General features: G+C 39.4%; 4 protein-coding genes across 7 annotated transcripts; 2 read left to right on the top strand and 2 right to left on the bottom strand.

The window, feature by feature from the left end:
* Positions 1–769: 769 nt before the first annotated feature.
* Positions 770–6,909, bottom strand: arf3b (ADP-ribosylation factor 3b). Of its 2 annotated transcripts, none has more exons than XM_075460926.1 (5): positions 6,811–6,909; positions 5,041–5,285; positions 4,841–4,951; positions 4,610–4,734; positions 770–2,896 (listed from the first exon to the last, which is right to left on the bottom strand). In XM_075460926.1, exons 2-5 carry the CDS (start codon positions 5,186–5,188, stop codon positions 2,735–2,737), a joined length of 546 nt encoding a protein of 181 aa, XP_075317041.1. In that variant the 5' UTR covers positions 5,189–5,285; positions 6,811–6,909; the 3' UTR covers positions 770–2,734. The 2 variants fall into 2 exon arrangements, with proteins under 2 accessions (XP_075317041.1, XP_075317040.1); XM_075460925.1 differs by having other exon boundaries at positions 6,750–6,812.
* Positions 6,910–10,890: 3,981 nt separating this feature from the next.
* On the top strand, positions 10,891–14,139 carry fkbp11 (FKBP prolyl isomerase 11). The gene is made up of 6 exons (XM_075462116.1): positions 10,891–11,279; positions 11,393–11,455; positions 12,874–12,961; positions 13,075–13,108; positions 13,262–13,332; positions 13,890–14,139. The coding sequence occupies exons 1-6, from the start codon at positions 11,154–11,156 to the stop codon at positions 14,096–14,098; spliced, it is 591 nt and encodes a 196-aa protein (XP_075318231.1). The 5' UTR covers positions 10,891–11,153; the 3' UTR covers positions 14,099–14,139.
* Positions 14,140–15,986: 1,847 nt separating this feature from the next.
* Positions 15,987–17,847, top strand: LOC142377117 (small ribosomal subunit protein eS26). The gene is made up of 4 exons (XM_075460924.1): positions 15,987–16,041; positions 16,925–17,102; positions 17,379–17,509; positions 17,753–17,847. Exons 1-4 carry the CDS (start codon positions 16,039–16,041, stop codon positions 17,786–17,788), a joined length of 348 nt encoding a protein of 115 aa, XP_075317039.1. The 5' UTR covers positions 15,987–16,038; the 3' UTR covers positions 17,789–17,847.
* Positions 17,848–19,824: 1,977 nt separating this feature from the next.
* Positions 19,825–25,939, bottom strand: LOC142377116 (zinc finger protein Eos-like). Of its 3 annotated transcripts, none has more exons than XM_075460920.1 (7): positions 25,868–25,939; positions 24,465–24,569; positions 23,988–24,239; positions 23,289–23,456; positions 23,063–23,212; positions 22,671–22,802; positions 19,825–22,250 (listed from the first exon to the last, which is right to left on the bottom strand). In XM_075460920.1, exons 1-7 carry the CDS (start codon positions 25,911–25,913, stop codon positions 21,367–21,369), a joined length of 1,737 nt encoding a protein of 578 aa, XP_075317035.1. In that variant the 5' UTR covers positions 25,914–25,939; the 3' UTR covers positions 19,825–21,366. The 3 variants fall into 3 exon arrangements, with proteins under 3 accessions (XP_075317035.1, XP_075317036.1, XP_075317038.1); XM_075460921.1 differs by having other exon boundaries at positions 24,676–25,938; XM_075460923.1 differs by lacking the exon at positions 22,671–22,802.
* Between the last annotated feature and the right edge of the window lie 1,225 nt (positions 25,940–27,164).

Here is a 27,164-nt window from a genome sequence, read left to right as displayed (position 1 = left end):
CTAAGGCTGAAGGCTCAAGCTACCCTCTGCAAAATGGAGACGTAGGGCCGAGCGAAGGAGCTGGGATTGGGCCTTAGTCAAAGTTTGTCTCTCTGTTGTTGTCTGCATGGCTGGATGGCTGCAGACAGCAACAGCTGCTTCTGAGGAAACAAAGATGTCATCAAATCAACTATTTAAGCTTTTCAACACTGCTGTATTGTCTTCCTAGGTTTTCATAACTTATTACGTAAAAAACAGTCAAAATAAAATAGTAATCCTTCTCTTAGCCATAGCGTTAGAGATTGATTCTCACAATACATCAGAATAATCAACTGTTCACAATTAATGAAGCTTTGTTTGACTTTTTTTTTTATGATCAAAGGACCAACAGGCATTCATCTTATTTGTACGAATTGAATTGTACACGTCGTTGTCTTAAGTAGGAGGAGTAGTGTTGTGCAATTACACCGATCACAGCTGCAGACAACATGAATGTGTCATGTGGAGTTGTTTCAAGGCCCATAATCCCATAATTGATCCATTTTAAATTAGAGGTGGTAACAAAAACAGAGTGTGGCATCAAACCATTTCACGTGTAAAAAAAATTAAGTAAATTCATGAACGATGTTGAACGTCCCTGTTGTGATTCACTGCATAGATATGCTTGCTTTAGACTGCCCTCTACTGGTGGAAGCCCGTAAATGTAAGACCTCCTGTGCATTAATATCAGCTGTTCACATAAAAACTACTTTCAGCAGTAACAGTGACTCGTAGCTGAAGAGACAGCACATACAGAAAATGGTTTTATTTGATATACAGCAGGATCTTGTCGTCTTACATAACATACAGATGTGTCCATGCATTCAGCAATGGAACATGGTCTTCACTGTTTTTAAAATCTACTAGCGTAACTATAACGGTACAGCATGAATAATCAGAAATGTTCTCTCTTTTTTTTTCACGCTGATTTTCATTGTTTCACAGACACAGTCTACATCAAAGTTTCTTTAAACCTCAAAGGAAACGGAAGAAATCTACCACCAGAGATGATTCCAGTATACTGGCAAAACAGAAGATACTCTACAAAACTTTTGCCTTATCATTGTGCAGTGTGGTGCAAAACAGGCCTTTGGAGGGCATTGAGAAATAAACCATTTTATAGATAAATACATGTTACTTCAAATCAGAAACAAACCAGCTGAGAGGAAATCGATCTAAATGTAAGGCCACATAAGCCAAAAGATCAAATTTTCGACTTAATGTATAATAAATGCTGGATATGATAGAAGCACTGATAAGTTGGTAGTGGATGTACAGTATGTGGTACTGTTACTAGTGTATGAGTAGTAGTACCCATTATGGCACATGGATATAGTTTTATTGACATAAGTCTGTGGGTTCTGCTGGTATCAGCGGTGTCGCAGTCCTTCGCCTGCTGCAAAAGTGAGTTGTGGACGTGCTGATTTCTGTAAAATCACCGACATAATGATCTGTTGACCCTGCTTTCCTTCACATAATTGAGAACACAGCACTGGAAATGACAGAATATGTATGCCAAATAAATATAATTACAGCTATTTATAGATTCATCCACAATTTTCACATTCAGTAGCACAATTATCAGTGACATAATCAACCCCCGATCTGCAAGACAAAAACACACAAGCAAGAACAACCTGATGCAGTTTGAATCCTCGTATGGACACACAAAAAGGCAGACAAGCAGCTGCTGTACAGGTATTGCGTTGATGTGTACGTCAACCTATATACTGTTCTCACAATAACGTTAACTGTATGGTTGTTAGTAAATGCTGCCACCCAATGCAGAAATTGGTGTTTTTGCATCCTACTGTAATGATAAGGTCAGTTAGAGAAAAAAAACCTACTAACAGCACCAACACCTATGCAGCTATAAGGATGGAGAAGTATGCAACAAGGCCAGCAAGAGGCATGCAGGTTAGGCAATCGAGAGCATGTTTAAATACTCAAAAAGGCTCTCCGGGTTGCCAAACACAGGGAATAGAAACACAGCACAGATATCAAAAGATTTCCAAAATGTGGCAGTAAGAGGACGTTTCTTTTGCAGTTACAGAGAGTCGTTCATGATTATTGCTGCCCGGGCTGCTTGCACAAACACATGGAGAAGGTGTGCACACTCACACCCACGCACTAAATCTGAGCATCAGAGTGCTCAGCACTGCTCACACATGAGAAGGGAGAGCAATACATTACAACCTATTATGGTGGAATGAATCTGCGAGATGCGATTGTTCTCGAACATGGCTCTGTTATCCGGCAGGACAGGAAACAAGCAACAACATAAAGAAAACAATACAAATGAATAAAAGCCAGAAAGTGCAACTGACGCAGGACCGCTCTTTGCATGGATGACTTGCTGTTAAAAAAGATAAAAGTGATATCTGACTGCTTTCTGACGCAGTGGAGTCACACATGATTCTTCACAGCACCTAGAGACGAACATACAGCACCTAAGGACAAGAGGTGGACAGGAGGAAAAGCAAGTGTCTGCTGTGACTGCTTACAGTTAGTGTGTGTGGTTGAATATGAACATGAGGATGTGTTTCAAATAACCACTGAAAACTATCAAGAACAGAGCAAAATTGAAATGTCCCCCACACAAACGGAGTCTTGCTTCGCACCCATTAATCAAAACCACCTAACCTGAACCCCTACCCCCACAGGAGAGAGAAAGCTGAATGAGTTTTTCTTTTTTTTTTCATTTCCAGTTTTCGTCTTATTTCTTGTTCTTGAGTTGATTGGCCAGCCAATCAAGACCCTCATAGAGGCCGTCGCCGCTGGTGGCGCAGGTGGCCTGGATGTACCAGTTGCGGTGACGCAGGGAGTGGAGGCCCAACTTGTCTGTGATCTCGGCAGCATTCATGGCATTCGGTAAGTCCTGTCAAATGTCAGAGGCGAGAGTTCAGGAGAGGAGAGCACTGCCCTTACGTCACTGCACAGACGCTTGTGTTTCTGTTTGTCTGCACTGAGCTGATCATTTCCTCCACCGTAAAACGATCAGAGCCGGTTCTGATACCGGTTTATCTTTCTTTCTTTCTTTTCACATGTGAAAACTTACTGCTGATGGTTATTGTTCTGTTTGTGTGAACTGAATATCTGGAGTTACTCAATAGTAGCTCATACCAAACAATTACTTTTGATTGAGGATGGCCCTCATCATTTTCTGATATTTAGAGACCAACACAACGAAGCGGACGTCAGAATATTATTGATGTGTTGTCCACTTTTGAGAAAAGAAAACTACTTCAGATCTTGATAATTGGAACTGAATGCTAATAACTGTTTCAAGCTGGAAATGTGAGTAAGCATGCATTATTTTCATTTATACACAAATTGTCTACAGAGGGTATGTAGTATGGACACTTCATTTTGTGTGAGTTCATATATAAGTCTATATTTACACAAATTTTAGGTACTTTTGTCTTTCCTTTTTTTTTATTGGGAACATAACATTTTTTTAGGGTTTCGGCCTGATGGTTGAACATAATAAAATTACTGGAAACAGCATAATATTTGTCATGCGTTTCGATATTGTCAAACAAAACTAACATTACATTAGGATTAGATTTTTCAAGAACAGATCTTGCAGATTAATCAGTAATGAAGAGTGAAACCCTTGAACCACACTAACCCACATACACTTGTTTAAAACAGTGGGTCCACAGATGGGGACTTTTTCCAACATTTATAAACAAGAAAACAATTGACTCAGTGCCAGTTTGCATTTTATCATTTATTCAACAAAATCCTCAGTAGATTTAATATTCCACTGTGGAAAAGCCCTGTTTTATACTAAATTAATTCATTTGCAGCATAATGAAGGTGTTCTTCCGTGTATCCGTCTTAAATCTGATAAAATTTCTTTGCTGGGATTCAAATTTGACCCTCCTATTCTTCATTTTGAGCCATATTTTGGGGTGGTTATCTTGGGGGGTAAAAATCCTCATCCCTTGTAGATAATTACCTTCATAGGTGATTACTTAGGTCAAAGAATATATAGGTTTTTAAGAAATGTTCTTAAAAGAAATCTATAACAATTTTCTGAAGGGCTTTTTATGATGGCTTCACACACTTCGACAGTAAAGAGAAGGAGCAGGTCAAGAGTTTTTAAGTGAGTCGAGCTCCACCCGTCTCTCCCCAATGAGTGTCTAATCATGACAACTAATTATAATTTTAACTGTGTGATAGTGTGATAGTGCATAGATGTGACTTGTTTTTTTTTATATGACTGATATGTGTTTAACGTATTTTAACTTATCAAAATTGCAAAAAAAAATAAAAAATCAGTTGTATACGTGTTTCATTTGTTTGATTGAATCACTCAGAGAATCAATTCTTCGCTTACTGAAGAATATTGAAAAAGTCAAAAATGTCCTGTGAGATTTTAATTCTGATGGAACTTTTTTCTTTACCAATCACAAAAAGCATTCATTGGTCATCTTTTTAACCAGTTACAACTGTATTTGAGTTGTAAAAATAAACAATTATGAAGCAGACATTCATTTAGAGGGGCTCATCTCCTACAACAAGCCAATTACTGTATGTGCAACGTGCAAGTGTCAACATATGCAGAACAGTAATGGTTTCTTGCCTGTTTATTGGCGAACACAAGGAGCACTGCATCTCTCAGCTCGTCCTCGGCCAGCATCCTCATGAGCTCCTCTCGTGCTTCATTCACGCGTTCTCTGTCATTACTGTCCACCACAAAGATCAGACCTAAAACAGCAAGGAGAACATGCTAAATATGTTGTTTTTTTTCAAGAGGAAGAAAGGCATCAAGGCTGGTGTTGCTCTCTGATTAGCTCTGATTAGCTCTGCTCACCCTGCGTGTTTTGAAAGTAGTGCCTCCAGAGGGGACGGATCTTGTCCTGCCCACCCACATCCCACACAGTGAAGCTGATGTTCTTGTACTCCACTGTCTCCACATTAAACCCTGAGAAGAGGGAAGACGTCATGCATCATGTAAGGCGAGCACAGAGATTCAATGTAAGCACGCATAAATGTGAAACACCCAGGACGCACCAATTGTTGGGATTGTGGTGACTATTTCCCCCAGTTTGAGCTTATAAAGAATTGTTGTTTTTCCTGCAGCGTCGAGCCCCACCATCAAAATCCTCATCTCTTTCTTTCCTATGAGGCTCTTAAGCAAATTCCCAAAAATGTTCCCCATGATGATTCAGGAGAAGATGTCAAACTTCAGTATTGTGGCTGCGGTCCTGGTGCTGGAGGCCTTCCTGAAAAATCTCAGTTGTCCAGCAGTAAGAGGGCTGAAAGGAAACAGAACAAAGACCTGTTAAGTAATACCTGTATATGTGTTACAATAATGACCCAAAATACCAATATGTTGGTATGAAGGCAGAATTATCAATACACCAAAATGCTACTGCTTACGCCCCCCCCTCACTTCTCTAAAACTGAAAGCTTATCTCACTTCGGCTGAAAATGCACGCCGCATGACAGGTGCAGAGCTATGTTACGCACCCACAGTCATCATCAGAGAGGGTGATGGAGATATGTGTCTGTGCCATGACTTCAGGCTACAGCACAATCTGTTCAGACCCTTTTCTCAATCTTTTTTTTCCTCACTGCAACAACGCCAAGTCTTTAGGGCACATGCAACATGTCCTACATTACCAGGCCTACCACTGACTTTAACACATTTAAAATGACCTCACCACAATGCCACCTGATGTAAAAGAGAAGACTGCATTTCCCCAGTGTTTTATGCTCAACGGTACATCTCAAACACTTACACATCAAGTCATTTTAAAAACAAATGACAATTTGCTCGTGGTGCTACACAACACTCAACACCTTACATCTCTGCGCCATTAAAGGTTAAAATCCTCACAGCCATATAACTGATGGCACCAAAAAGTGTTGAACACACAACAGAGATGTAGAATTTGTTTCTGGGGTTGAAAATGAATCTGAACTCATTTCCCAAACAGTTTCAAACACATCATGAGTACATCTTAATAGCGTTAATCCAAATGTGTGAGAAATCGCATTGATCCCACATCCTGAATTATTAAGTATGTGTGTTATCTTCGGGGTGATTTGTCTGTGCATATCCTTTCTGAGTAAATGCATTGATAAAGAAACAACCGATTGTTGCTGCAGAGAATAAACAGACTCAGAAGAGTGAAATAACAGAATAAAAAATGGAAATAAAAGTATTCCTGTCTATATATACACATAAGAGGCTGGCTGCAGCCCTGTCCATGGTGCTGAAGGAGATCGACTCTCTTCTCCTCAGCTCTACCCCTCTGACAGATATGTTTAACCTCAGGTTTGGCATTTCTGAATGGAGATATCATGAGGGAGCCGGGCCTGATAATGTTCACTCAGCTCCGGTGTCCCAGGTTAGCCTGGGATGCTACGTTGCACAGCCAACGTTTCACAGTCATCCGGCCGTCAATAACGGACCATCCAGAATCTATTGGCCTGAGCTCCACCTCATTTCAGCACACATGCCAAACAATTTCTTCCCTTTCCTATCGATATAAATCTCATTTTACAGTCTCGATTTACGCTTCATACGCAGAATCGATTAAACGTGACGGCTGCTAACGTCTGAACCGTCCTGATCCACCCCATTCATCCGTCCGCTCATCCTCTCAGCGGGCATCCTGCCTACTGCGAGCCGCCTGTCGCTGCTTCAGCCCGGCCAACAGCGTGTCCACACAACCACCACGGGGTGGACGTCTGTCCCACTATTGTTTTATCACCTGGTGATGTATCCTACCCGATGTGTATCCCGTTGATGGTGCAGTCAGAGCCCTCACTTACCTTTTTTGAGCAGTCCTCTATTGAATCTCACGAGACTGTCAGGGGAAACAACTCGACAGTAAGCGAAATCTCGCGTTAGTTGATAGAACCAAACTAGTAGTTGCCAGATTACCAGTAGTTGACCTTTAAAGAATGCGTAACCTGTTTCGTATTACGCAGTCTGTGTTTGTGGTCGGTTTGTTTACAGTTGACCATATATAGCCCTGCTTTCCTTCATAGATGACATCACAATTTTAGATCCAACATTTTAAAAAGTCATATAGACACTATACTGATGGTTGGGTTATCTTATTTACACTTTTGACCCGTGATTTCTGTTCATCCCAGTTTCTTATTGAATATTTTGGTGTTCTGTCACATATCCCACTTATTTGTTGGATTGATCTGAACTGAAATTGCTCATTGAGTTAACAGCTGCCATTGACTTTTTCAGTTAATGAGCTCTATAGATGATAATTAGCTTTCTTTTTCTATAACCAGTTACAGGGTCTTTATGCTGTTGGCTCAATAGGGAAATCAGAAGAACAGAGATAGAATCAGTATTAATAATTACACCTGTGCTTTTCCTGTTATCACCAGTCAGCATGTCTGCTACAAAGGCTTACTGCATCCGCTGTCCTCCCACGCTCTTCTAGTACTCGTCCAGATGGTCAGATCCCACCAGTGGCAATAGTTCCAACAAAGATGTTTGACTTAGATTATGTCACATGGGTCTCTTCACAGGACAGGAATTCAAGGTTATATAAGACTACTGTGTTCTGCAAAATTTAGGCTTTCATTGGTGTTTAGTCATGAGAACAAATAACTCACCAGGAGTTTTCTTGCTACAACACAGGCCATATAAACATGAACCATAAAACAAATAAGTCCCTGAAGTCAGTTAAATTTTAGGCAGTGATAGGCAGTTGGTCATACTGCAACTGCTGATCAATCTACACTGAAAAAAAGATTTTGTGTGTAGTAATATTTACAATTTTTATTTTCTAATTGTAAGTATCAGTGAGAACTGGAATTATTCAAGTAAAACTACATGTATCATTTGTGTAATAAATAAACTGTGTGGGAAGAGTAAGTTTTATTATGTATTTTCACATAATAGTCAAAGGTTTCAAGTGCTTTTTCACCCATAATGCTCCGAAGAGACAAATTGGGATATTTATCATCCACTTTCACTGAATGAGTAAAGATTTTTACTGAGAATATGGGTTGACTGACCAAAAATCAACAAGAAACTAGTAATCAATTTTATGGTCGCAGCAAACTGTATAAACTAAGCATGTAGCAGTTTGAACTATAAGCACTGTGATGGCGTCACTTTGAGACACTTCAGAATTTCTACACCAAGCAATAAATTCAAACTACATTAGTTGCATCCTAATAAGTAAAGTTTAACTTATCACTTACAAGCGTAAAATACAGCTTTAATGTAAATGCATTAGTAATAACAATTTAGTAATATATGATGCCGTGTAACATTAGGAAAGTCAGATATGTAATTTCCCTGCATTAGTGCTTTTTCTTCTAGTATGTTGATAACAGTCGCCTCATCAAACTTGCTTTTGCTGAAGTAACACTTTAAATGCAGTGGAATGAGCAGGTTGGTAAAACGTTCAGACTTATTTCCCTTATTTCTAAATCATAAGCTAAATACTTTTCTAAATGTAATAAATCTAATTGTTTCTGAGCTCTTTCTATATGAAGTTCTTCTTGTATGAGTGAGGTTGTTGAGCGTTCAGGAACTGGTTAAGTGGTTACCAGCACTTAACTCTTGTGCAACATTTCAATGCACAGGCAGGGCACAAAGTAAAGTATCTGTTGCAAGAGACTAATGCCACAAATAAGGATAATGAGAACATAATTATGAAATGCTTCTTAAAAGGGTTGGGCTGATTTGTGTAGTGTAAACAGATTTTTTTTGTGTGTTGAAACATATCTATGACTCATAATGGCAGATCAGATCATACTGGATTGTTTTTACCAGCTGTTAACAATGACAGTCTATTACCAAGCCGTATTTAGTTGCAAACACTGAATGAGTTGATGGAAACGGATGACTGCTTTTACATTTATCTTGCTCTGTGATCTGAGGGACGAAGCAGACTTTGTCTTCCGTTTGCAATGAGTCATCAGTTTCATTTCATTTCATTGTTGCACTATGAGTGTTTTCAGACAGCCTGCTGACTCAGACACTTGTTTTGATAAAAAACAACTAATTAATGATCTGTTAATTTATTCATCTTGTTGGTTTCTATTAAACACACACATTTGCTTTGGTAAATCACAGCACTGATCATTATTAAGGCTCTGGCTTGACATGACATTATATCAAATAACACTATATTAATCCCTGAAGAGAAATTGTAAATTAAATAAATATGCAATATGGTGTGAATACATGGATGAACATGCAATATGGTCCTCCAACCTTTCATGCCAAATGGCCTGAAACACAGGATGCAGATATTTGCTTTAGTTAGCACCAGGACTTAATGCTGAACTTGCTCCCCTTTGTCTAACACATGAGCGTGTTCCACAGATTCTGCAGTCTGTACTGGTGATCTTTCCACGATATTCCACTGGGGAAAACAATTATTGGGACAAATACAGGTTTTTAATACAGTTAGTTTTGATAGCCTTACTGGGAGAAATGGGAGTAATTTACTTGGGAACACAAAACAAACTGACTCCTTTAGCAAACATAACCTTAATTCCTTGATTACTTCCTTCCACAGGTTTGGGATTCTGGAAAAAAAAAAAGGATTTAGCTATTTGACTTGTGTGACTCTGACACTAACATATTTCTGACCAGATTTTGCAGGAATGGAGGGGGCTGTGTGTGCGTTTAAGCAATAAAATCCTGGTGTTTGTCAGACTTTGTCTGGATTCTTGCTCAAGTTGTTTTGTGTTTAACGGACGCCTTACATTTGCAAAACTCACACTAGCTTTAAGTGATATTGGTTTGTCTTAATGGCTGACTTGCTAACATTTTGTGACCCTGTAACAAAATACTGGGGATTTCCGCCTGACAAGAGCGCTCATACATTTGACTAAGAATAAGTCGTGACAGTGAGTCACGGGTGAAGGAAATGGGCCTTCAATTCATCAGCAGTTTTTTAAACCTATCATAATCATGTTGTTGAATGTAACTGATCAACATCTATGGATATTTGATACACAGTTTCATTTTGGTTTTGAGCTAGACTTTCGTGAGAGCTTAGAGTTAAAATGTATTAAGGAAACTACACCATGTAAGCACAACAGAAGCTGAAGATAATGTAAAATGTGATGACTTGATATTGGTCTTGAGGGCTTTATGATAATGAAATACTACCATTTGCTCATCTATCTGTCAGGCTGGTTGATTTTCATTCTGTTCAAAACTGCTTTATTTATTGCCAAAGGGAAAATATTGCTGCAGAACAAATTAAAAATATCCATGTTAAGGAGAATAAATAGTCAAGAGTGACTGTGCTAGGCTGTTACTGAACTGACTTCTTTATTGCAGCAGAGCTGAAGAAGCTTCAGACTGAAGACACTGTTGCTCAATGACTATGTTGTGTGCAGGTATTGTCCATTTTGTTTTGCACTTTGTGCAACATTCTTCTTTGCACAATCATCTCCGGTACATGACATCTTATGAAAGTTAGTGTAGAGGTGGAGCATGTGTGAAGGAAACTTGTCCATTAACTGCAGTCTAAGTACACAAATATTCAGCGTTTACAAAGAGACTTTTTCACTATTATGCAACCGTTCAACCCAACCTTCTTTCCTATTTTTCTTTTTAAAAACAATAAACAGGGAGTTTGTTCATATTTAAATACAATCACAATGACTGTAAGTGGGTTGCTTATGTTGCCAAACTGTAGATCATTTGAGCCTGGAATTCTGAATAGGAAATAATCACCCATCTTTCATTCACACTTCTGCAGTCCAGATCAGGGGGCAAGAGAAACACTACCAGCGACGTGGCATCTCTGCAGCAGCCTGTATTTGGGGGGGGGGGGTGTCTGCATGCTGGAGCTGGAGCATCAGAGCAGGAGCAGAGGCGGAGCACAGCACCGCCACCCCCCCAGCGCCTCTGCACAGCGCCGCTTCCGCTCCCCACCCACGGCAGCTGATGGGATGCTGCTGGCGGAATGTTTGAGGCGGGCTCTTAACAAAAAACCAGGTGTTGGGACAACGTCCACGGACTGCTAGTGCTTATCGCTACAGTATTGCAACACATCAGCAATACCTGCTGCTGAGCCATATTGGACGCAGGGGTCGACGGACGACGCAGCTCGATCGGCTCTCTCGGTGTGCGCTCTGCATTCTGTAGAAGAAGCCTACACGGACATTACTGGATGGGAGCTCTTTCCCAGAAGTTCACAATGGAGGCACGCGTTTTTCTACTCCTGCTCGCAGCTTTCGCGTGTGGACTCGCGCAGGTAGACGAAAACACAGCGGAGGAGCTGCAGGTGGAGACATTGGTGAGTTGGACGCATACTACACTATAACACAGTCACATTGCAGCAACAAAACCTGTGTAATGCAACACCAAGTGAAAGATAACTGCCTCAGAGTTGTGAACTCTTGACTTTAGGTGAAGCCTGAAACTTGCTCCGTACTCTCCAGTTTGGGGGACACGCTGCAAATCCACTACACGGTAAGTCAGAGTCACACTCGGTCCATCTGATATTGACACAATACGATCCACTCTCCTGTGTGTGGGGGATTTTTTTATTTCCTTCTTTTTCTTTTACAAACAAAGGCAGGGAGCTGCCCAGCTGATGACGAGCGCAGTTGTTGTCTATGTGGCACAGTCTGCATGAACCATGTGGAGCCCGCTGCATCTCCACACAGCGGCTCAGTGTGAAAAATGAAAAGGCTCAGCCGCTGATAGAGAGGATTTCTGATGGACAGATTGCGGTTTAGTGTGTGTTTGCATGGTCGATGTGGCTTTATGTGGAGTCCGATCGAGTGTGCTTTTACTATGGAGTAATGGGGCGGTGCAACACGTCAGCAGTTACAGCTCTGTCAGCTCTGTCAGTGGGGCAGCAACACAGCGGGTGGCTAAAGTTGTCAGCTCTCGTACATAGCGAGTCCTCACACACTGATCAGAGTGGAGATTGGTATGTGTGACTTTTGTGTGACCTGAGGCTGTGGGTCAACAAAATGTATAATGTCACATTGGGGTATACTTAACATTTGAACAGTTAACACCAGTTTGTTCATTGTGTTACTGTTATAGACCCCGTAGCTGAACATTTCCCAGAGGATTTTTGTATATATATATATACAAAACGAATTTAATATATATATATATATACACATATTTTTTAAAAATTCGTTTTAAATATTAAAAATGGAGGATATTGAGATTCTTTGAATTCCTTTGAATTGGACACAGTTGAAAATTCGTTGAGTCGAAAAGTCTTTATGGTGCCTTGAATTCTTACCATAATTGAGTGTTTTGGGGTGTTTAGGAGGTCCACAACTAGAGTGCTGCAGTGTACCTTCCCTTTAATAAAACAGGGATGGTACACTTAAGGGTCCAGTAAGGGTTGAACTATGCTCTGAGTGCTTTCTTGTTGATAATTAACTGTTTTCAGATCGACTTTTTGTGAAAACCAACAAACATCAACAATGATGAGGTAACTATTTATGCTGAATGAGAAATTCTTAAGGGCACAGCTCTGGATGAGTTTCTTTGAGCGCTGAGGCTTATATTATCAGATGCCAGCAGTTACTATTTTACTAAATTCATTTCAGCTAAACATAAAACTGAAGTCAGCAGTTGGTCAGTTTAGCTTATAAATATAAATGGAAAAATAAATATGAGGTTGTCTTAGTTTTACCCAAAAATAAGTAAGCTTGCTTAGCCACACCTCTAAAGCTCACTGACATTTTTGTTGAATTTGTGTAATAAATGTAGGGGGAAAAAAGTGGAAAGTTAGACAGGAGATTATGGTCTTCTTTCATAAAATAATTAGTTTTCATGTAACTGGAGAGGAAAGTACATTTATCAAAATAGAAAATCCTTTTTCACATGCACGACCTCTTGTTGAATGGTTTCTTGAACAGGGTAAACTGATGGATGGAAAGGTGATCGACACATCGCTATCCCGGGATCCGCTTGTTGTCGAGCTGGGAAAGAGGACGGTTATTCCCGGTAAGTTAGCAAGTTTGTGCAGGCTGTATTTTGGGAAACTTGGTGAAACCTGTGCAAAGCAGGGATTGCGTTGGCTTTGCTGATTGACTGTCTCTGTGTGACTTTCTTATCAGGTCTGGAGCAAAGCTTGGTGGGCGTGTGCGAAGGGTAAGTTGAATAAGAAAAGGTCCACCGGGGTGAAAGAGCTTGGCAACTGATATACAAGCATGTAGTTACAAATCAGTTTAAATGTTTTTTTTTAATGAAATGTGAAAAAAAATCCTACCTTAGTGTGTAAATTGTTTTGTTTTTTCATTCAAGGCAAAAAATCAAAGCCACTATTCCGTCTCACCTTGCATACGGAAAAAAAGGTTACCCTCCTACAATTCCAGGTACACAGCACACGTGCACAAATCAGAGCATGCTATGAGGGACGTCAGTTGAATAGATATTTGAAAAACTGCATAATTACACAGATACTATAACACAGTCCTGGGTGTTATTGCTAAGACAACATCACATGTGTTTATAATGTCAGTATCCATTTTTCTGATACATGTTTTTAAAAAAACTGTCAAAATATTACTAGTGTTGAATCTAATTAACCCTGTTTTGGTCCTACAACTACAGTTACCTTTTTTGTGCATTGATTACAGCATGACACATTTCATTACAAACCTTCTGTTTACTAAATATTGTTTTTATATATATTTTGCTATTTTAATATTTCTTACATCTGTTCAGTTAGACATAACTTATGTGTAGATGAGTGACATTTTTTTAGAAAACGTCTTCATAAACAAGAGGCCAAATAACAAATGCAAATCCTTCCACGCAGGTATAATAATATATAGGCTTTACCTACTGAACACATAACCCTTTCACCTCGTGTTGCACATATGAGTGAACTACCCCACAAAACAATCCATGTGTCCTCGGTCTGTCTCAGGCGATGCCACTCTTGAGTTCGAGGTGGAGGTGATTTCTTTGTCACAGCAGACGCAGTGGCAGAAAATGGTCAACGATGTGCTCCCCCTCGTGTGTTTGGCGCTGGTGCCCACTCTGCTCGGCTTGGTGGGACTCTACCTCTACAAAAAAGCCAATGCACAGAAGCCCAGCAAAAAGAAATCTAAAGATAAGAAGAGCAAGAAGAAATGAGAACAAGGCACATAATTATTTAAATAAACTTTTTTAAATGACTTTGTTCTTTATGTTTATTTAATTGTTGCACGTGCTTTTATAAGTCTTTAGGTGTTGTGAAAATGCAGAAAACAGTTACTTTGTAAACTTAGTCCAGCATTCATAGTGTATGCTGTGCTAGTATCAACTTCTGTTGGTCCTGGATCAATGTTAGGAGCTAAGACTTCATAGATTCATTAACTTGCATTGCAGAATTTGCACTTAAGGTCTGTTGTATTTGACAGAAAGAACAGCTGTGGAATAACAGCATTACTTCATTTACACCTCAAATTATCATGTGAACTATAACTGAGTAAATTATTATGAGAATACCATGAGAGGTGTACAAACACAGAAGGAATTGGTATCAGAATATTACTGGATCTGAGGCAAAGGTAAATGCAGTCTTTATGATGTGAAAAAAACAACAACAACATTTGCCCGACAAGCTGAAATGGCATCAAAGTCTGAAGCTTTCTGCTAATTCCAACACACTGAACAAAAGCTGCATGTAACATCTGGCCTACAAAGAAAAGCATACTGTATGTTGAGCATATAAAGCAGCCATGCTTTTTTTTAAGCAGTTTTATTGTTTATAAATTGTACATTGAGATAGAATCCTCTTTTGGGGTTAGAAAAACAATGAGAAGATGATTTCATCAATACCAAATGTATATGTGAAGAATAAAATCCCACATCAGCATCCAGGCACGTCTTATTTTGTACATAGTGTAAATTAAGTGAAATTAAAATTAAATGAATTCCTGAAGATCTCCTGGACTGTTATCTGTTGCAGCTGAGCTGAAGAAGCCTCTGAATGAACACAATCTGTTGTGCCATCCCAGTGTTCTGTAAAGGTTGGGCAGTGTTGTCCATTATGTTGCAGAGGATTTCTTTCTCAGTTTCTTGAGGTTCTTTGAGTAACAAGCTGTGATGTTGCTGCCAAAACAGATGGCTGCAGATCAGACTGAACCCTCCACCACAGACTTGTAGAAAATATGCAACACCGAAAGACCCAAGTTTCCTCAAGAAGTACAGTCTGTTATTTCTTTTCTTGAAACTGACTCCTTGTGGACTCAACCCTCATAAATTTGCACATCCTAATTGGCAGCAGATATTACAATACTACTGCCAGTCCTTTGAAGCAAGTATAATTAAACAGCTGAGCTTTATATGCAAGAGTAGAAGAAATACCACATTTTAGAGAGCTTCTCTTATCACCAAACTCTTACCCTGAAAAGATGCTCTAAACTTATGGAACTGGATGTTTTTTCACAGGTATTTGAATGTTTTAGCAGATTTCTTAATGCCTCACTGATAGTTCAAACAATCTTTCATTGTCTTTTGTTTTTTGTTGTTGTATGAGGTAAAAATACAGATATGTTATTAGAGAGAACTTATCTGTCTTTTTCTAGCGTCATAAAGGCATGATAGAACAGAATAATTACTGGTTTAATGAGGAAAGAAGCTCTGATAGTGTGATGAAGTGATCTAGCGCTTTGCAAATGATGGGTGTCAAACTAGATACACTTACTCTGGTAAACTTTATACTATCTTTACTTTTTGATGCTACTCTGTGTCTAGGAAGAACACACGCATACACAAAGACTAATAATCGTTTTATTTTTATTCAAAGCTGATAGTGCGTTTTTTAGATAATTGTAAAACATCGCTGACTCCTAAAGCTCTGTGTAAACACATATCACTCCGCGAGATTTTTATTGTTTTTTCAAAGAAAAATAATGTTGTATTTGTTTTTATTTCCAACGAGGTGTATAGAATACATTTGGAATTTGAAAATAGAAAAATATAATTTACGAACCTCTTCTACATGATGAAAACATTCAGAGGGCGGGGCGGACTGCATTTCTTCTCACCGTACAACCTCTTCCGGTCCTCTTTCCAGCTTCCCGTGCAACATGGTGAGTGTGTGTCACTGGCGGCCGATCAGCGAAAACAGAATAAAATGATATTATACTCGAATGCTGAGACACAGTGTGCATCATTTTTGGTGTGATAAACATACAACTTAAAAACAGTGTAGAGAGCATATTTTAAATTGCACCTGAATTGTCGAAAAATGAATTTGGGCCTAAGGCTAACTGTTAGCATGCTAGCCATTTCATGCATGTGTTCCGTGAGCTAGCTTAGGATAATGTCGCTGCTAACGTGCGGTGAGACATTGAACGGTTATGCGTGTGTCGTGATTATTTAAAGTTCTTTAGTGAGAAAAAAACCCCAATAACAGGTAAAGTACGTACCTTTTCATATGCTTTGATATGGCTTTCGGCTAAAGACACGGCAGCCGTACCACGCACATCGTCATCGGCTGCGAATTGAATTGATCGTACAATCTGTTTTTTTTGTAATTAATGTATCGTATTAGAGACCTTAAAGGTATAATGAATCGCGATTTTATGTTGTTGTTTTTTAAAATACTGACACATTGCCTTTTGAATACTTTTCTTTTACCAGACAAATATGAAACGAAATGTTCTTCTGGCCTATGTACTGTAATTGAAACCATTGGTTGAGGTGTAAAGGACAGCTCAATACACATAAGTCAGTGAAAATCACATAGTATAAAATCGCGACAGTTTTCTTAACACCTGCAGCTGCCCAAGAACACAAGTTAACTGAATATTCTTTAAGTAGAACTGATTGTATATGTTGGGACAAAGGTTGTTCCTGCTATGGCGTAAAAATATATATATATATATATATATATATATATTAGTAGCACATACCAACTGCAGTTGTTAGGCTTTGATGAATCTTTTTCTAACTGCGGCTACTGTTTTGCAGACCAAGAAAAGGAGAAATAACGGTCGTGCCAAGAAGGGCCGTGGGCATGTGCAGCCCATCCGCTGCACTAACTGTGCCCGTTGTGTTCCCAAGGACAAGGCTATCAAGAAGTTTGTCATCAGGAACATTGTGGAGGCAGCAGCTGTGAGAGACATCTCAGAGGCCAGCGTCTTTGACTGTGAGTGGATTTTCTTGTTAATGGACTGATAATGACATGGGATAGTGTTTGAAAATTGTCACTGTACAAGCAAGATGTTATAAAAGTTTTAATCTTAAGAATATTTAAGTACTTAAGAATATTAAATACCCATCATGACTACCTGGTACTTAATATTAAGATGCTTCTGACTGAAGCTTCGAGGCTCAAGTGACTGTTCTCTCCTCTGTTATGGATCATCTTTTGTCTCTGCATCTCAGTATTTTGTTTTAATCTGCTTGATTCTCCACTCTGCAGCGTATGCTCTTCCCAAGCTCTACGTGAAGCTGCACTACTGTGTCAGTTGTGCCATCCACAGTAAGGTGGTGAGGAACCGCTCCCGTGAGGCCAGGAAGGACCGCACCCCACCACCCAGATTCAGGCCGGCTGTGAGTACTGTCCGAAACAAACTGTTGGCAATCACGTCTTGTCAGAGTAGCCTTACAAAGTCCTTTCAATACTGCACCTGATTTATGCATTTTAACAGAGCTGACTGGCCACAGCAGGAACAAATGCAAATAAAAACAGAAGGCTTGCTTTATATGATCATGTGTGTGTATATAAGTGCAGATGCCTGCAATGAGACATGTACTGATTTTTTTATTTTTATTTTTTCTCTTCCATTCTTATAGGCTGGTGCTCCGAGAGCTCCTCCAAAGCCCATGTAAAGCAAAATATGAACATGCTGTACACCTGAAAAAGGAAATAAAAGAATCTTTACAAAACATTAATGGGTGAAGCTCATCAATCTGTTATGTAGATATAGGAAAGACAAGCTGGTCAAGTATTTTTATTTGGAATAGACACAGTACAAAACTTACAGTAGTTTAAGATCAAATTACGCAAATGTATAATTACATATGATACATTTAAAAATGCTCTGCAGTTATTTGTAGCAATATTAGACAAGAGTGGCTTGGTTAAGATCAGCAATACCCCGGGTAACAAAGTGCTCCGAAGGAGAAAAGCCACCAAGCTGGGGGTAGCTTTCAGAATAAGAACATGAACTGAAGTAGGCGTTTTTATTTGGAACTAACTGCTTTGGTACCACATGCATCAGGTCTAAAAACACATTACTGTCTGCTGTATTACACAGATAATCAGTAGATTTTCTCCCCAATATTAGAACTTTGATCTTTTGTGCATAAATTGAGAGGAAAAAACGAAAAACCGGTGTGATGACTTTCTGCTCCTCGACTATGAACCTCAAGTCAAGAACAGCAACTACTTCGGGCCAGATGTGTTGACTAATAATGGGTTCTTGGTGTAATCAAAGATCAGACCATTAAAAAAAAAAAAAAAAAAAAAAAGTATTTCACACAGCATTAATTTTTTTTTTTACAAAGACTTGCAAATGTTCACAAAGAAAAACGTAAAGCCAAAGGCACAAGAGCAAAAATCTACTTCACATAAATGCCAACTGGAGAAGTCTCAACACACAGTGAAGAAAGGTCATTGGTCAAAACATGGTTTCACTTTTTTTTGGGACATTCAGGTCAACAAACATTTTTAATCAGACTAAAAGGAGCAATTGTTCAGATTCTGGGACATTTATCAAACCTCTTCTGTCCTGATGTGATCGAACGTTCACTTTAAGGCCAGATAATCTGATTTATTACAGTAGTTTTAGATTACGCTGCCATGTTAGAATTAAAGTTACGAGATAATCAGTGCTTTGTGGCTACTTAAAAGTGAATTCTCTCAAATCGTGCACAGCCAAGTACATCAAAGCTAATTCTGGCAAACGATTTCATCTCCACCTCGGAGCTTAACTTCCCCAATTGAAACAAAACAGATGTTTACATCACCTCTTTAAAGAGTTCCACAAAACTAAGTAGAGACGTGGTAAAATTTAACATCTAAAAGGATTTAATGTCAGCAAAGAGAAGTAACCTGCATGTACAAAGTTGATGACTGACCTCAATTTTCCATCTCACCACTATAGCTGGGAAAAGTGCATAACAGTAGGAAATAGTGGTTCTTTGGCTCAGCTATGGAGAAGTTATTCGGGGCTGTAAGGACCCACACTCGTGCTGATCTGAAACTATGAAAACAGGCTACTTTTTTTCCCCCTTTATTTCATAAAAATGTTTCCGCACATCTAGACAACCACTAAAACTGAGAATCCATAGATCGCCGGGTTCTGTTGGGACAAAACACTGAAACTGTACACAAAACTAATATTCATTCAGAGCCTAAAATAGGTGGTTTGAGTTTAGTTAAAGCCAACGTGCCTGAAGCTGTGAAAAAAAAAAAAGTTTAAATTTCAGTTGTGGTTAACATCGGGCCGATCATATACACTAAGCCACTGTCTGCTCAATGCAAAAGCTAAAAGCCTCAAGTCAGCCGATCATTTTCACCATCGTCAGCGTTTCTCAGCCTTTTTTTTTTTCCTTTCTTCCATTCCAACATTTATTAATTAATTTGTCCCAACAAAATGAGCGGGTACCGTGTGTCACTTATCTTTGCTGCTATTAATATCTGGTACCTTATAATAATAATAAGTCCAATCTACAAATCTAATGTTTATCGGTCATTAAGCTTCAATCTGTGAGTCTAACTCTTGACATTTCGAGCAGCCTTCTGGACAATAAACGTCTGATGTAACCTGAGTAAAAGTTAAAAACAAAACAAAACAAAAAAAAAAACTTGAAAAGCCATCTTTCAAAACACGTAAAGGAAAAAGAATCTGAGAGCGTTAAGATACATTGGCATGCATTTAATTTGTGCACAAATTACCAAGACAGGATCATTTATCGTCAATCAGAAGCGCAAAACAGATTCTAAAAACAGTGAATAAAGACTCCTGAAGGGATTTGGGGGGGCTTTTGGATTTAATTTGTAATGACAGTGGTGCTCAGCCACAGAAAACTGCACTCAGGTTATAGCTGCAAGTTTAAAATAGCATGCGCCTTTCAATTGTATCCGACAAATTGACTGAAAATCAACCTCATCTTAGTTAAGCGGGACAGCAAAAGCTTCAATTTAAAGCCTGAATTATTCTGTAACTTAAGACCTGGAGCATCACAAGATCCAAGATCTGTTTGGAAACAGCGGCTGGTAGATCAGATTCTCCTGTCTGTTCACAAAGCGAAGACAAGGCACAATACAATGACAAAACATCAAACTCATGTTTAAATATACTATAAATAGATCTGTTAAATATTAGTGTTGCTTTGTGGTTTAATTTAGCTTTGAAACGGGAACTATAAAAAAAAAAAAAAAAAAAAAGACCATTAAGCCTCTAGGTAATCTCTTAAAATTGTGGCAGTGATGTCTGAACCCCTTTTCCACGAGAGCAGAGCATTCCACAAGTTTTTGTCCTCATGTTATGAGAGAAATGTGCAGGTGGTCAATGTATACCATAAAACAGTTTTAATGTAAATCAGAGAATTCTGGCAGGTATCAGTGCAACAAAAGCAGTCATAGAAAAGGAAAAACAATTCATACACCAGCCCACATGGTATGAACACAAATAAACACCTTCATTTTCCACTGAACTCATCTCTCACACACACACAAACACATATAAATCTTTTCATATCATTTGTAAATATCAAAGTGCAATTCTAATTCAAGGAGAGCCGCCCCCCCAAACATTTAAGTTGAATTAACTAATCATGACCTGGTCTTTGAGTTTGGTCTGCACTTTATTATTTGATGAAGCGACGTCTGTACAGAATAAACCAAAACTTGAGAAAAAAATAAAAAGTTAAAGAAGCATAATTTATAATTAATTTGCAAAAGGTTCTTTTCGAACACGTAGAAATCTGTACACATCCACTGCTGACGAGCTTACAAACTGTATTTGGATTTTTAAGTCGCCTCCGCTAAAGTGCTCAAGAGGGTTTTTGAAGGTTATGAACAAAATCCTAGCATAATTTTCCTACCATATTTTGTGCATCGAGTTTGAATCCTGAATTTTGGAGCAAGGCACGTGTGTGGGGGATAAAAGTGCATTGGCTCTTCACATACTTTGGAACGCCTTTAATTAAAGTTGCATTTTAAATATATTTGCTGTTGAAGCAGTGCTGAAAGTAGTCAGGACCACTAATATGATTTTAGAGATGTAGAAACTTACTTCCTATAATGAGGTTGCGTGCCAAGTGCGCCAGTGCCTGTTTAAATATCTAAATATTTTATGCCATCGTTGACTCCTTTAGCTTAAGTGCAGACCAAACTCAGCCAGGTTCTCGTCTCAGTGTAAAAACAGCTCTCGGTGAAGCAGGTTGTCCAGTTTTTGTCCTCAATCAATGATGTGCTCTCCACGGACAATGTGGGAAGAAAATTCATAGCGGTCCTGGCTGCGATGACCACAGATGTTACACTCAAAAGGCTGGCGAAAACCATGGCAGCCCATGTGGATGGTAAACATGACGTGGTCCAAGAAAATCAACCGGCAGTGCTCACAACGAAAAGAACGCACAGCTCGACCCTCTCCGTCTACAACCCGAAAAGCCTCCCTGGAGGTGGAGGAGGGTGCTGTAGGTGAGCTGGGGGTTGGAGCAACGGCAGGAGATGGGAGGACGGAGTGTCCTAAATCTTCTCTTTCCACCTCCCGGTCTTTGGCGTGGCTTGGGCTGTGTCTGTCCCGGTTCCTGTGGTTTAAAATGGGAGGAGGTCTTGGGATATGGTTATTGGAAATGAGGAGGTGGTGCCCATTGTTACTGTGCAAGGTTGGAATAGGAGCAGTGCTGTTGCACAGCTCATCTGGCATACTTTCAGTGTCCGTAGAGTCCTGGCAACCATTGCTAGGTGATGGTGCATGACTTCGACCAGCAGGGAGGTCTTCATGACCCTCCGCCGCCTCCCTTCCCCCTACACTCACAGTTCCAAGCCCAACACCTGTCCCTGTGCAATCCGACCTCGGGCCTAGAGTGACGGAACTGTGAGTGGAGCTGTGGGTCGGCCTGAGTTCTGATACACATGAAAGGTGAGTGGTGGGAAGGTGTAGGGGCCTCAGTGTGTCTGATGCCCCTCCTCCTCCATTACCTGCTACCCCTGCGTATTCTCCTCCAAACCCAGCAAAGTGTGGGGCATCAAGGTCCCCTGCCTGCATGTCCCCATCTTTATCCAAACCGCCAGGCTCGTAAGGTGCATCAGCGAGGCTGAGGCGTATGTGCTTCTGCCCTGTAACATATAGACACGACTTCATGAAGTTTTAAAACTTTCTTTTTTAAAACTTATCGCATTAACATTTTCTGAGGAAGTAGACAATTAATTCCAACGCTTGACTCGGATAAATAAAAAGCCTGAATTCACTGTCTAATGGGTTTGTACTATGGTGTTGAACTGACACAACAGTAAAGTTTTACTTCCATTTCAGAAAAATAACCGGCATGTATGGGTGAGGGCAGCTCTGTTCAAACCAAATAATGCTGCCAAGCTAAGTCAAACCACACTACTATGATATATAAAATATCAAAAACTGGTGGTCCCATCATGAGGACAAAAAGTTTTTTTTGATAATGCATGGGGTGGTGCATTTTAAGCAGTGGACATCGATTTGTTAGTTTCTTAAAACCGTCCACACGGTGACCAAATGCTCACCTACAAATTTTTGTGGTGTGGATCTCTTGCGTTTGGTGATGCTGTTGGCGAGCCGATCAATAAATGCCATCTTGTCTGAGGAGGGTTGTAGTAGAGAGTCTGGTATAAACTCTAGTTCTCTCATCTCCTCTCCTGCACAGAGTACAAACAAACTGTAAAGTTAATTTGGGAGTTGTTGTTGGTTTTTTTTCTCTTATAACCCAAACAGAATTAGTTTGCCTAAAAATCTAAACCACCTTTTGAAACTCAAAGTAGTTTTGAATGGAGGATTCACTGCTTAACCCTGTGTAAGGAGGAAGACTACATTTCGAACTCAGATGCTGTAACAACACCTTGTGGAACGGGGACACTGGTGTAACAATTTATGAATGATGTAATCATTTATGCCACACCTGGATTCTGTGCACTGTTTGGTGGTTGCGACTCCAGACTCTGTAAGTAGCTGTGGCAGCGCTCGTGGTGCTCCTCCAGGGTGCTCTGCTGCTTGTAACTACGGCCGCAATAACTGCATTTATACGGCTTTCCAACAGTTGGAGAGGACACTGCGGACAAAGGAAGATGATGGTGTTATAATGGCGACTCTATACTTATATATTATAAAACATTATTCAGTCCTACCTGCATGAGTGCGAAGGTGGCCTGTAAGGGCGTCTCGTCTGCGGCAAGCATAGCTGCAGAAGGGACATTTGAAAGGCTTCTCCCCCGAGTGCAGCTTGATGTGACGGAGCAGATTACCCTTTTGGGTGAATGAAGCGCCACACTGATTGCATTGAAATGGTCGTTCACCTGTGGATATGACAAATCTGTCAGCCAACTACATCGACAGTAATTGGCACACTGTCTCATTACACCAAGTCGCATTTCAGAAACTGCAAGTACTATTAGTTACTATTCAAAATAGTAACTATAATATTCTTCCACAAAGACTCTCTGTGATTAAATTCCAAATGGCATTGTTTCTATGCTAGAAGACACAACGCTAAGTTGAGCATGATTGCCTAAGAGTTGCACTTTCAGTCAACAGGCTGCCGCTGGTCAGAGCAACCAATCCAGAACAAGGTTTGGGTGATAATAACCAAAATGAGAAACTGCTTGTTGGCATAGACAAGCCAAAACCCGTCATTTTCTAAGAACAAGAGAGTTTTTTTTTAGGTATTAAATCAGAGAGGGGGTTTAGTTTAAAAAGTAAGGCTCTGCATAGGGAATATTTTTTCCGTATGTCTCATCCCATATTTCTAAGATCATTTTAATTATACCTTAACAAAAGGTCAGTTATTTGTATATTAGCAATGGCATGAGATACATCAGATCAGTCACCTGTATGGCTGCGTTTGTGCACCATTAGGACATTGGGACCAATGCAGATCATTCCACAAATGTCACACTTGAGCTTTCCATTTGGCAGTCTGGTGGCTCCGCTTGGCATGGTTTCAGGATTGGCGAGTTCCCTGTAGCCTCCAGACTCCGATCCCTGTACTGCATCTCCTTCCTCTGTCCGCTCCCCTCTTTCATCCTCAGTACTGCGACCTGGGTCTTCATCACTGTACAACTCCACTTTAATGCAGCTACCTATGGAACAAAGGAGCCATGGAGAGGAAATATTTGACATTAGTCATGTGAGCTTCAATAGTAACTTTATCATGCAGCCACATAATCAAATACATTAAGCGTAATTAGAAAAAGAAAGTTTTTACACTCTTGAAAACCCATGATATTTCATAGAAAGATTAACAGACAGCTGGATATTATTATAAATTTAGGAAATTAATAAAGATGGCTTAACTTCGCACTGACCACTAAGGGAGTGACTTGGAGAGTTCTCCTTGCTATTTGGGGTGCTCACTGTTGGACCTCCGAGGGCCCCAGAAAACTCTCTTTCCATCGAGGAGTCTCCACTAGCTGCAACCACAAAGAAAGGACAAAAATCAAGATCTTCTATTTAAAAAATAAAAAAAGCACATCAACCTTAGAAAGTAGGTGTATCGTCCATTAAATAAACATTTACCTGATATGTTGAACTGGCCATTACAGTCATCAACATCCATACTAGATCAAACTGAATCCTGATATGACATTTATGTCAGAAGTGAATCCTTTCTCACTCACAAACACTCACTACACTGATTCAATCAAGAATAACTGAACATGACTAAATCCAGTACCTCCATTTATCTAAAAAGGAAAACGTGGAGAACTGTAGGTAGGTCCAACTTCACAACACAAACGACATTCCCAGACGTGCATAAAGTTCAATTTATATGTATTAAAATGTAATTCACAAGTCAGATTTTAATCAGACAACCCCAACTTCCAAGAAAATAAAACAATAGCACGAATGCTGAATTACAACAAACTAAGACCAACTTGTTGGTCCGGTGCTACCGAAAAAAAAGCTAATTCAGTTTGGACAGTAACAATGTTTCTAACTACAGCATTAGCTTGTAATGCGAACGATAATGCGCTGAAGATTAGCTCATGTGGGTCAATTAACCTTATCAGAAATTAAAACCTGAACGCCTACGTCTCAGGCGAAAGTAACCTTACCATTTAAAGACAAGACTCAACAACCCACGACAACTTGAATAAAGGAACCTAAAGTTCTGGTAATGGTTCATGTCAAGTTTGTCTTTGATAATTTAATCTGACATCATTGTTCAGAAAGACAGTGTTACCAGCATTTACACAACGGTGGCGTTGAGGTAACCTAAGTTTACGGCCTTGGTGGCTAACGTTAGCGTGTGATGGAAATTACCGTTTGCCAAGTTAGCTAAACTCAGCACCACAACGTTAAAGCAATCTGGCATCATCGACAGATTGCTAAAAAGCAAGGATCAAAGTTACAGTTAATCTTTAAAATAAACGACATTCACACATAATACCGTTTTTTGTCAATAAATGACTGACTATCACTAAACTGGATATGCAGGTCTGTTCGACGTCATGTTTAAGGCTAGCATAACAAACAACCGTTAGCCTGAACCATCTTGGTTAGCTAGCCAACACAGCCAATGTTTCCTTAACGGTTGCTATGGCACCCACCGCCACCCAAAAATGCTACGACTAGCTCGTTAGTGGTTTGCCTGCTAGCTAGACCTTCTTGAAGCCTAAAACTGACTTTTGTTTGACAGAAAAAAAAATCCAGAGGCAGCTAACTATAACTTTTAAACTGTCCAGTGCGCAAGCGCCTATTGCATTACCTGTCCCTGTCAGGGCCGTTTCAGTGAGGTTATTCTGAATTTTCATCTGCCTGTTTAAGACGGCAACATATCCCGGAAGGGTTTACCAAGAGTTGCAAATGATTTCCGGGTCATAGTGTTTGCTCTATATTTAGAGCTCTACAACAGTGCTCTATTTTATTTTATTTGGAAACTGTATCTTGTTCATATGCATTTCTGTTGCTCGAAAATATATACGAGTCGGATAATCTGTGACCAGTTCAAAATCCAGCATCTGTGAAACTATGAGGCTACATTAGTGCACATGCCATGAGTAACTTGTATATGTGTGAAGGTCTTGATTGCTAAAGGTATACATACAGGTGTCAGAGCCACATGCTGCTATTCACAAAAGGCCTTGCTTCTCCCAGCAATATAAAGTTAAACCACACTGCGCATTTTAGAGCTAATTTAGCTGATAAATAAATTAATAAATAAGGATCCAAAATCATTTTTGGCTTATGCGGTCAAGAACAAGACAGTGAGAGAGAAAAAAAGTGGAACGCAAAGATTAAGCTGGAGATTTGAAGGTAAAATATGCATCTATTGTGAGATAAATATTTCTGTCATATCCTAAGCCAAATTAACAGTACAGGCAGTGTAAATTGTGATATACCCAAACCTATAAACTGATTTTTTTGGGCACCTTCATTAAAGTAAATTAAATAAGATTTAGCTGTCAAATAAATACATTAGTTAATTCATTTGAAAATCTGAGGATTTAGTTTTCTTTCATTTTGATAATTTCATGTTGACCCCAAAATAGTGACTATGTACATTAACTTCTTGGACACTTCCTGGATCAGAGGTGGAATGTAATTTTGGTCTACTTCCCAAGTACTGTGGTTAAAGAGGGTGTTTTTAAGGTATTTATATATTACTATCTCATACTATTTTACACATTACTCCACAGCATTTACTCAGCCATATTTGAGTAACAGCTGTGACATTTTTTTTCAGGTGAGATTTTGGATTAAAAACAGATAATAAGCTTACAGAATACAAATCGTAAACCTATCAAAAAGTTGATTCGGTAGGTTGGTTCTTAAAAGTGAGTGGCTCTTGATGTTAATCTTGATCTGTTTGTGCGTTCATGTAGTTGCACCAGAGAGTGATGTTTCGACTGATATTTTCAGACAGTTTTTAATTGAATACATTCACATTCATATCTTGCATAGTTTAAATCAACAAGTAATAAAATTTCTGTTTCTATTACTGTTTTGGATCAAAATGCATTCAAGTTAGGATGTGATTTCACATGTATTTTCTTACAGCTGTG

The sequence above is a fragment of the Odontesthes bonariensis genome, chromosome 3 (assembly GCF_027942865.1).
Source record: "Odontesthes bonariensis isolate fOdoBon6 chromosome 3, fOdoBon6.hap1, whole genome shotgun sequence".
In the NCBI taxonomy this organism is placed as follows: domain Eukaryota; kingdom Metazoa; phylum Chordata; class Actinopteri; order Atheriniformes; family Atherinopsidae; genus Odontesthes; species Odontesthes bonariensis.
Note: the sequence above shows the minus strand (reverse complement) of the source record. Positions and strands in the feature narration are given on the sequence as shown.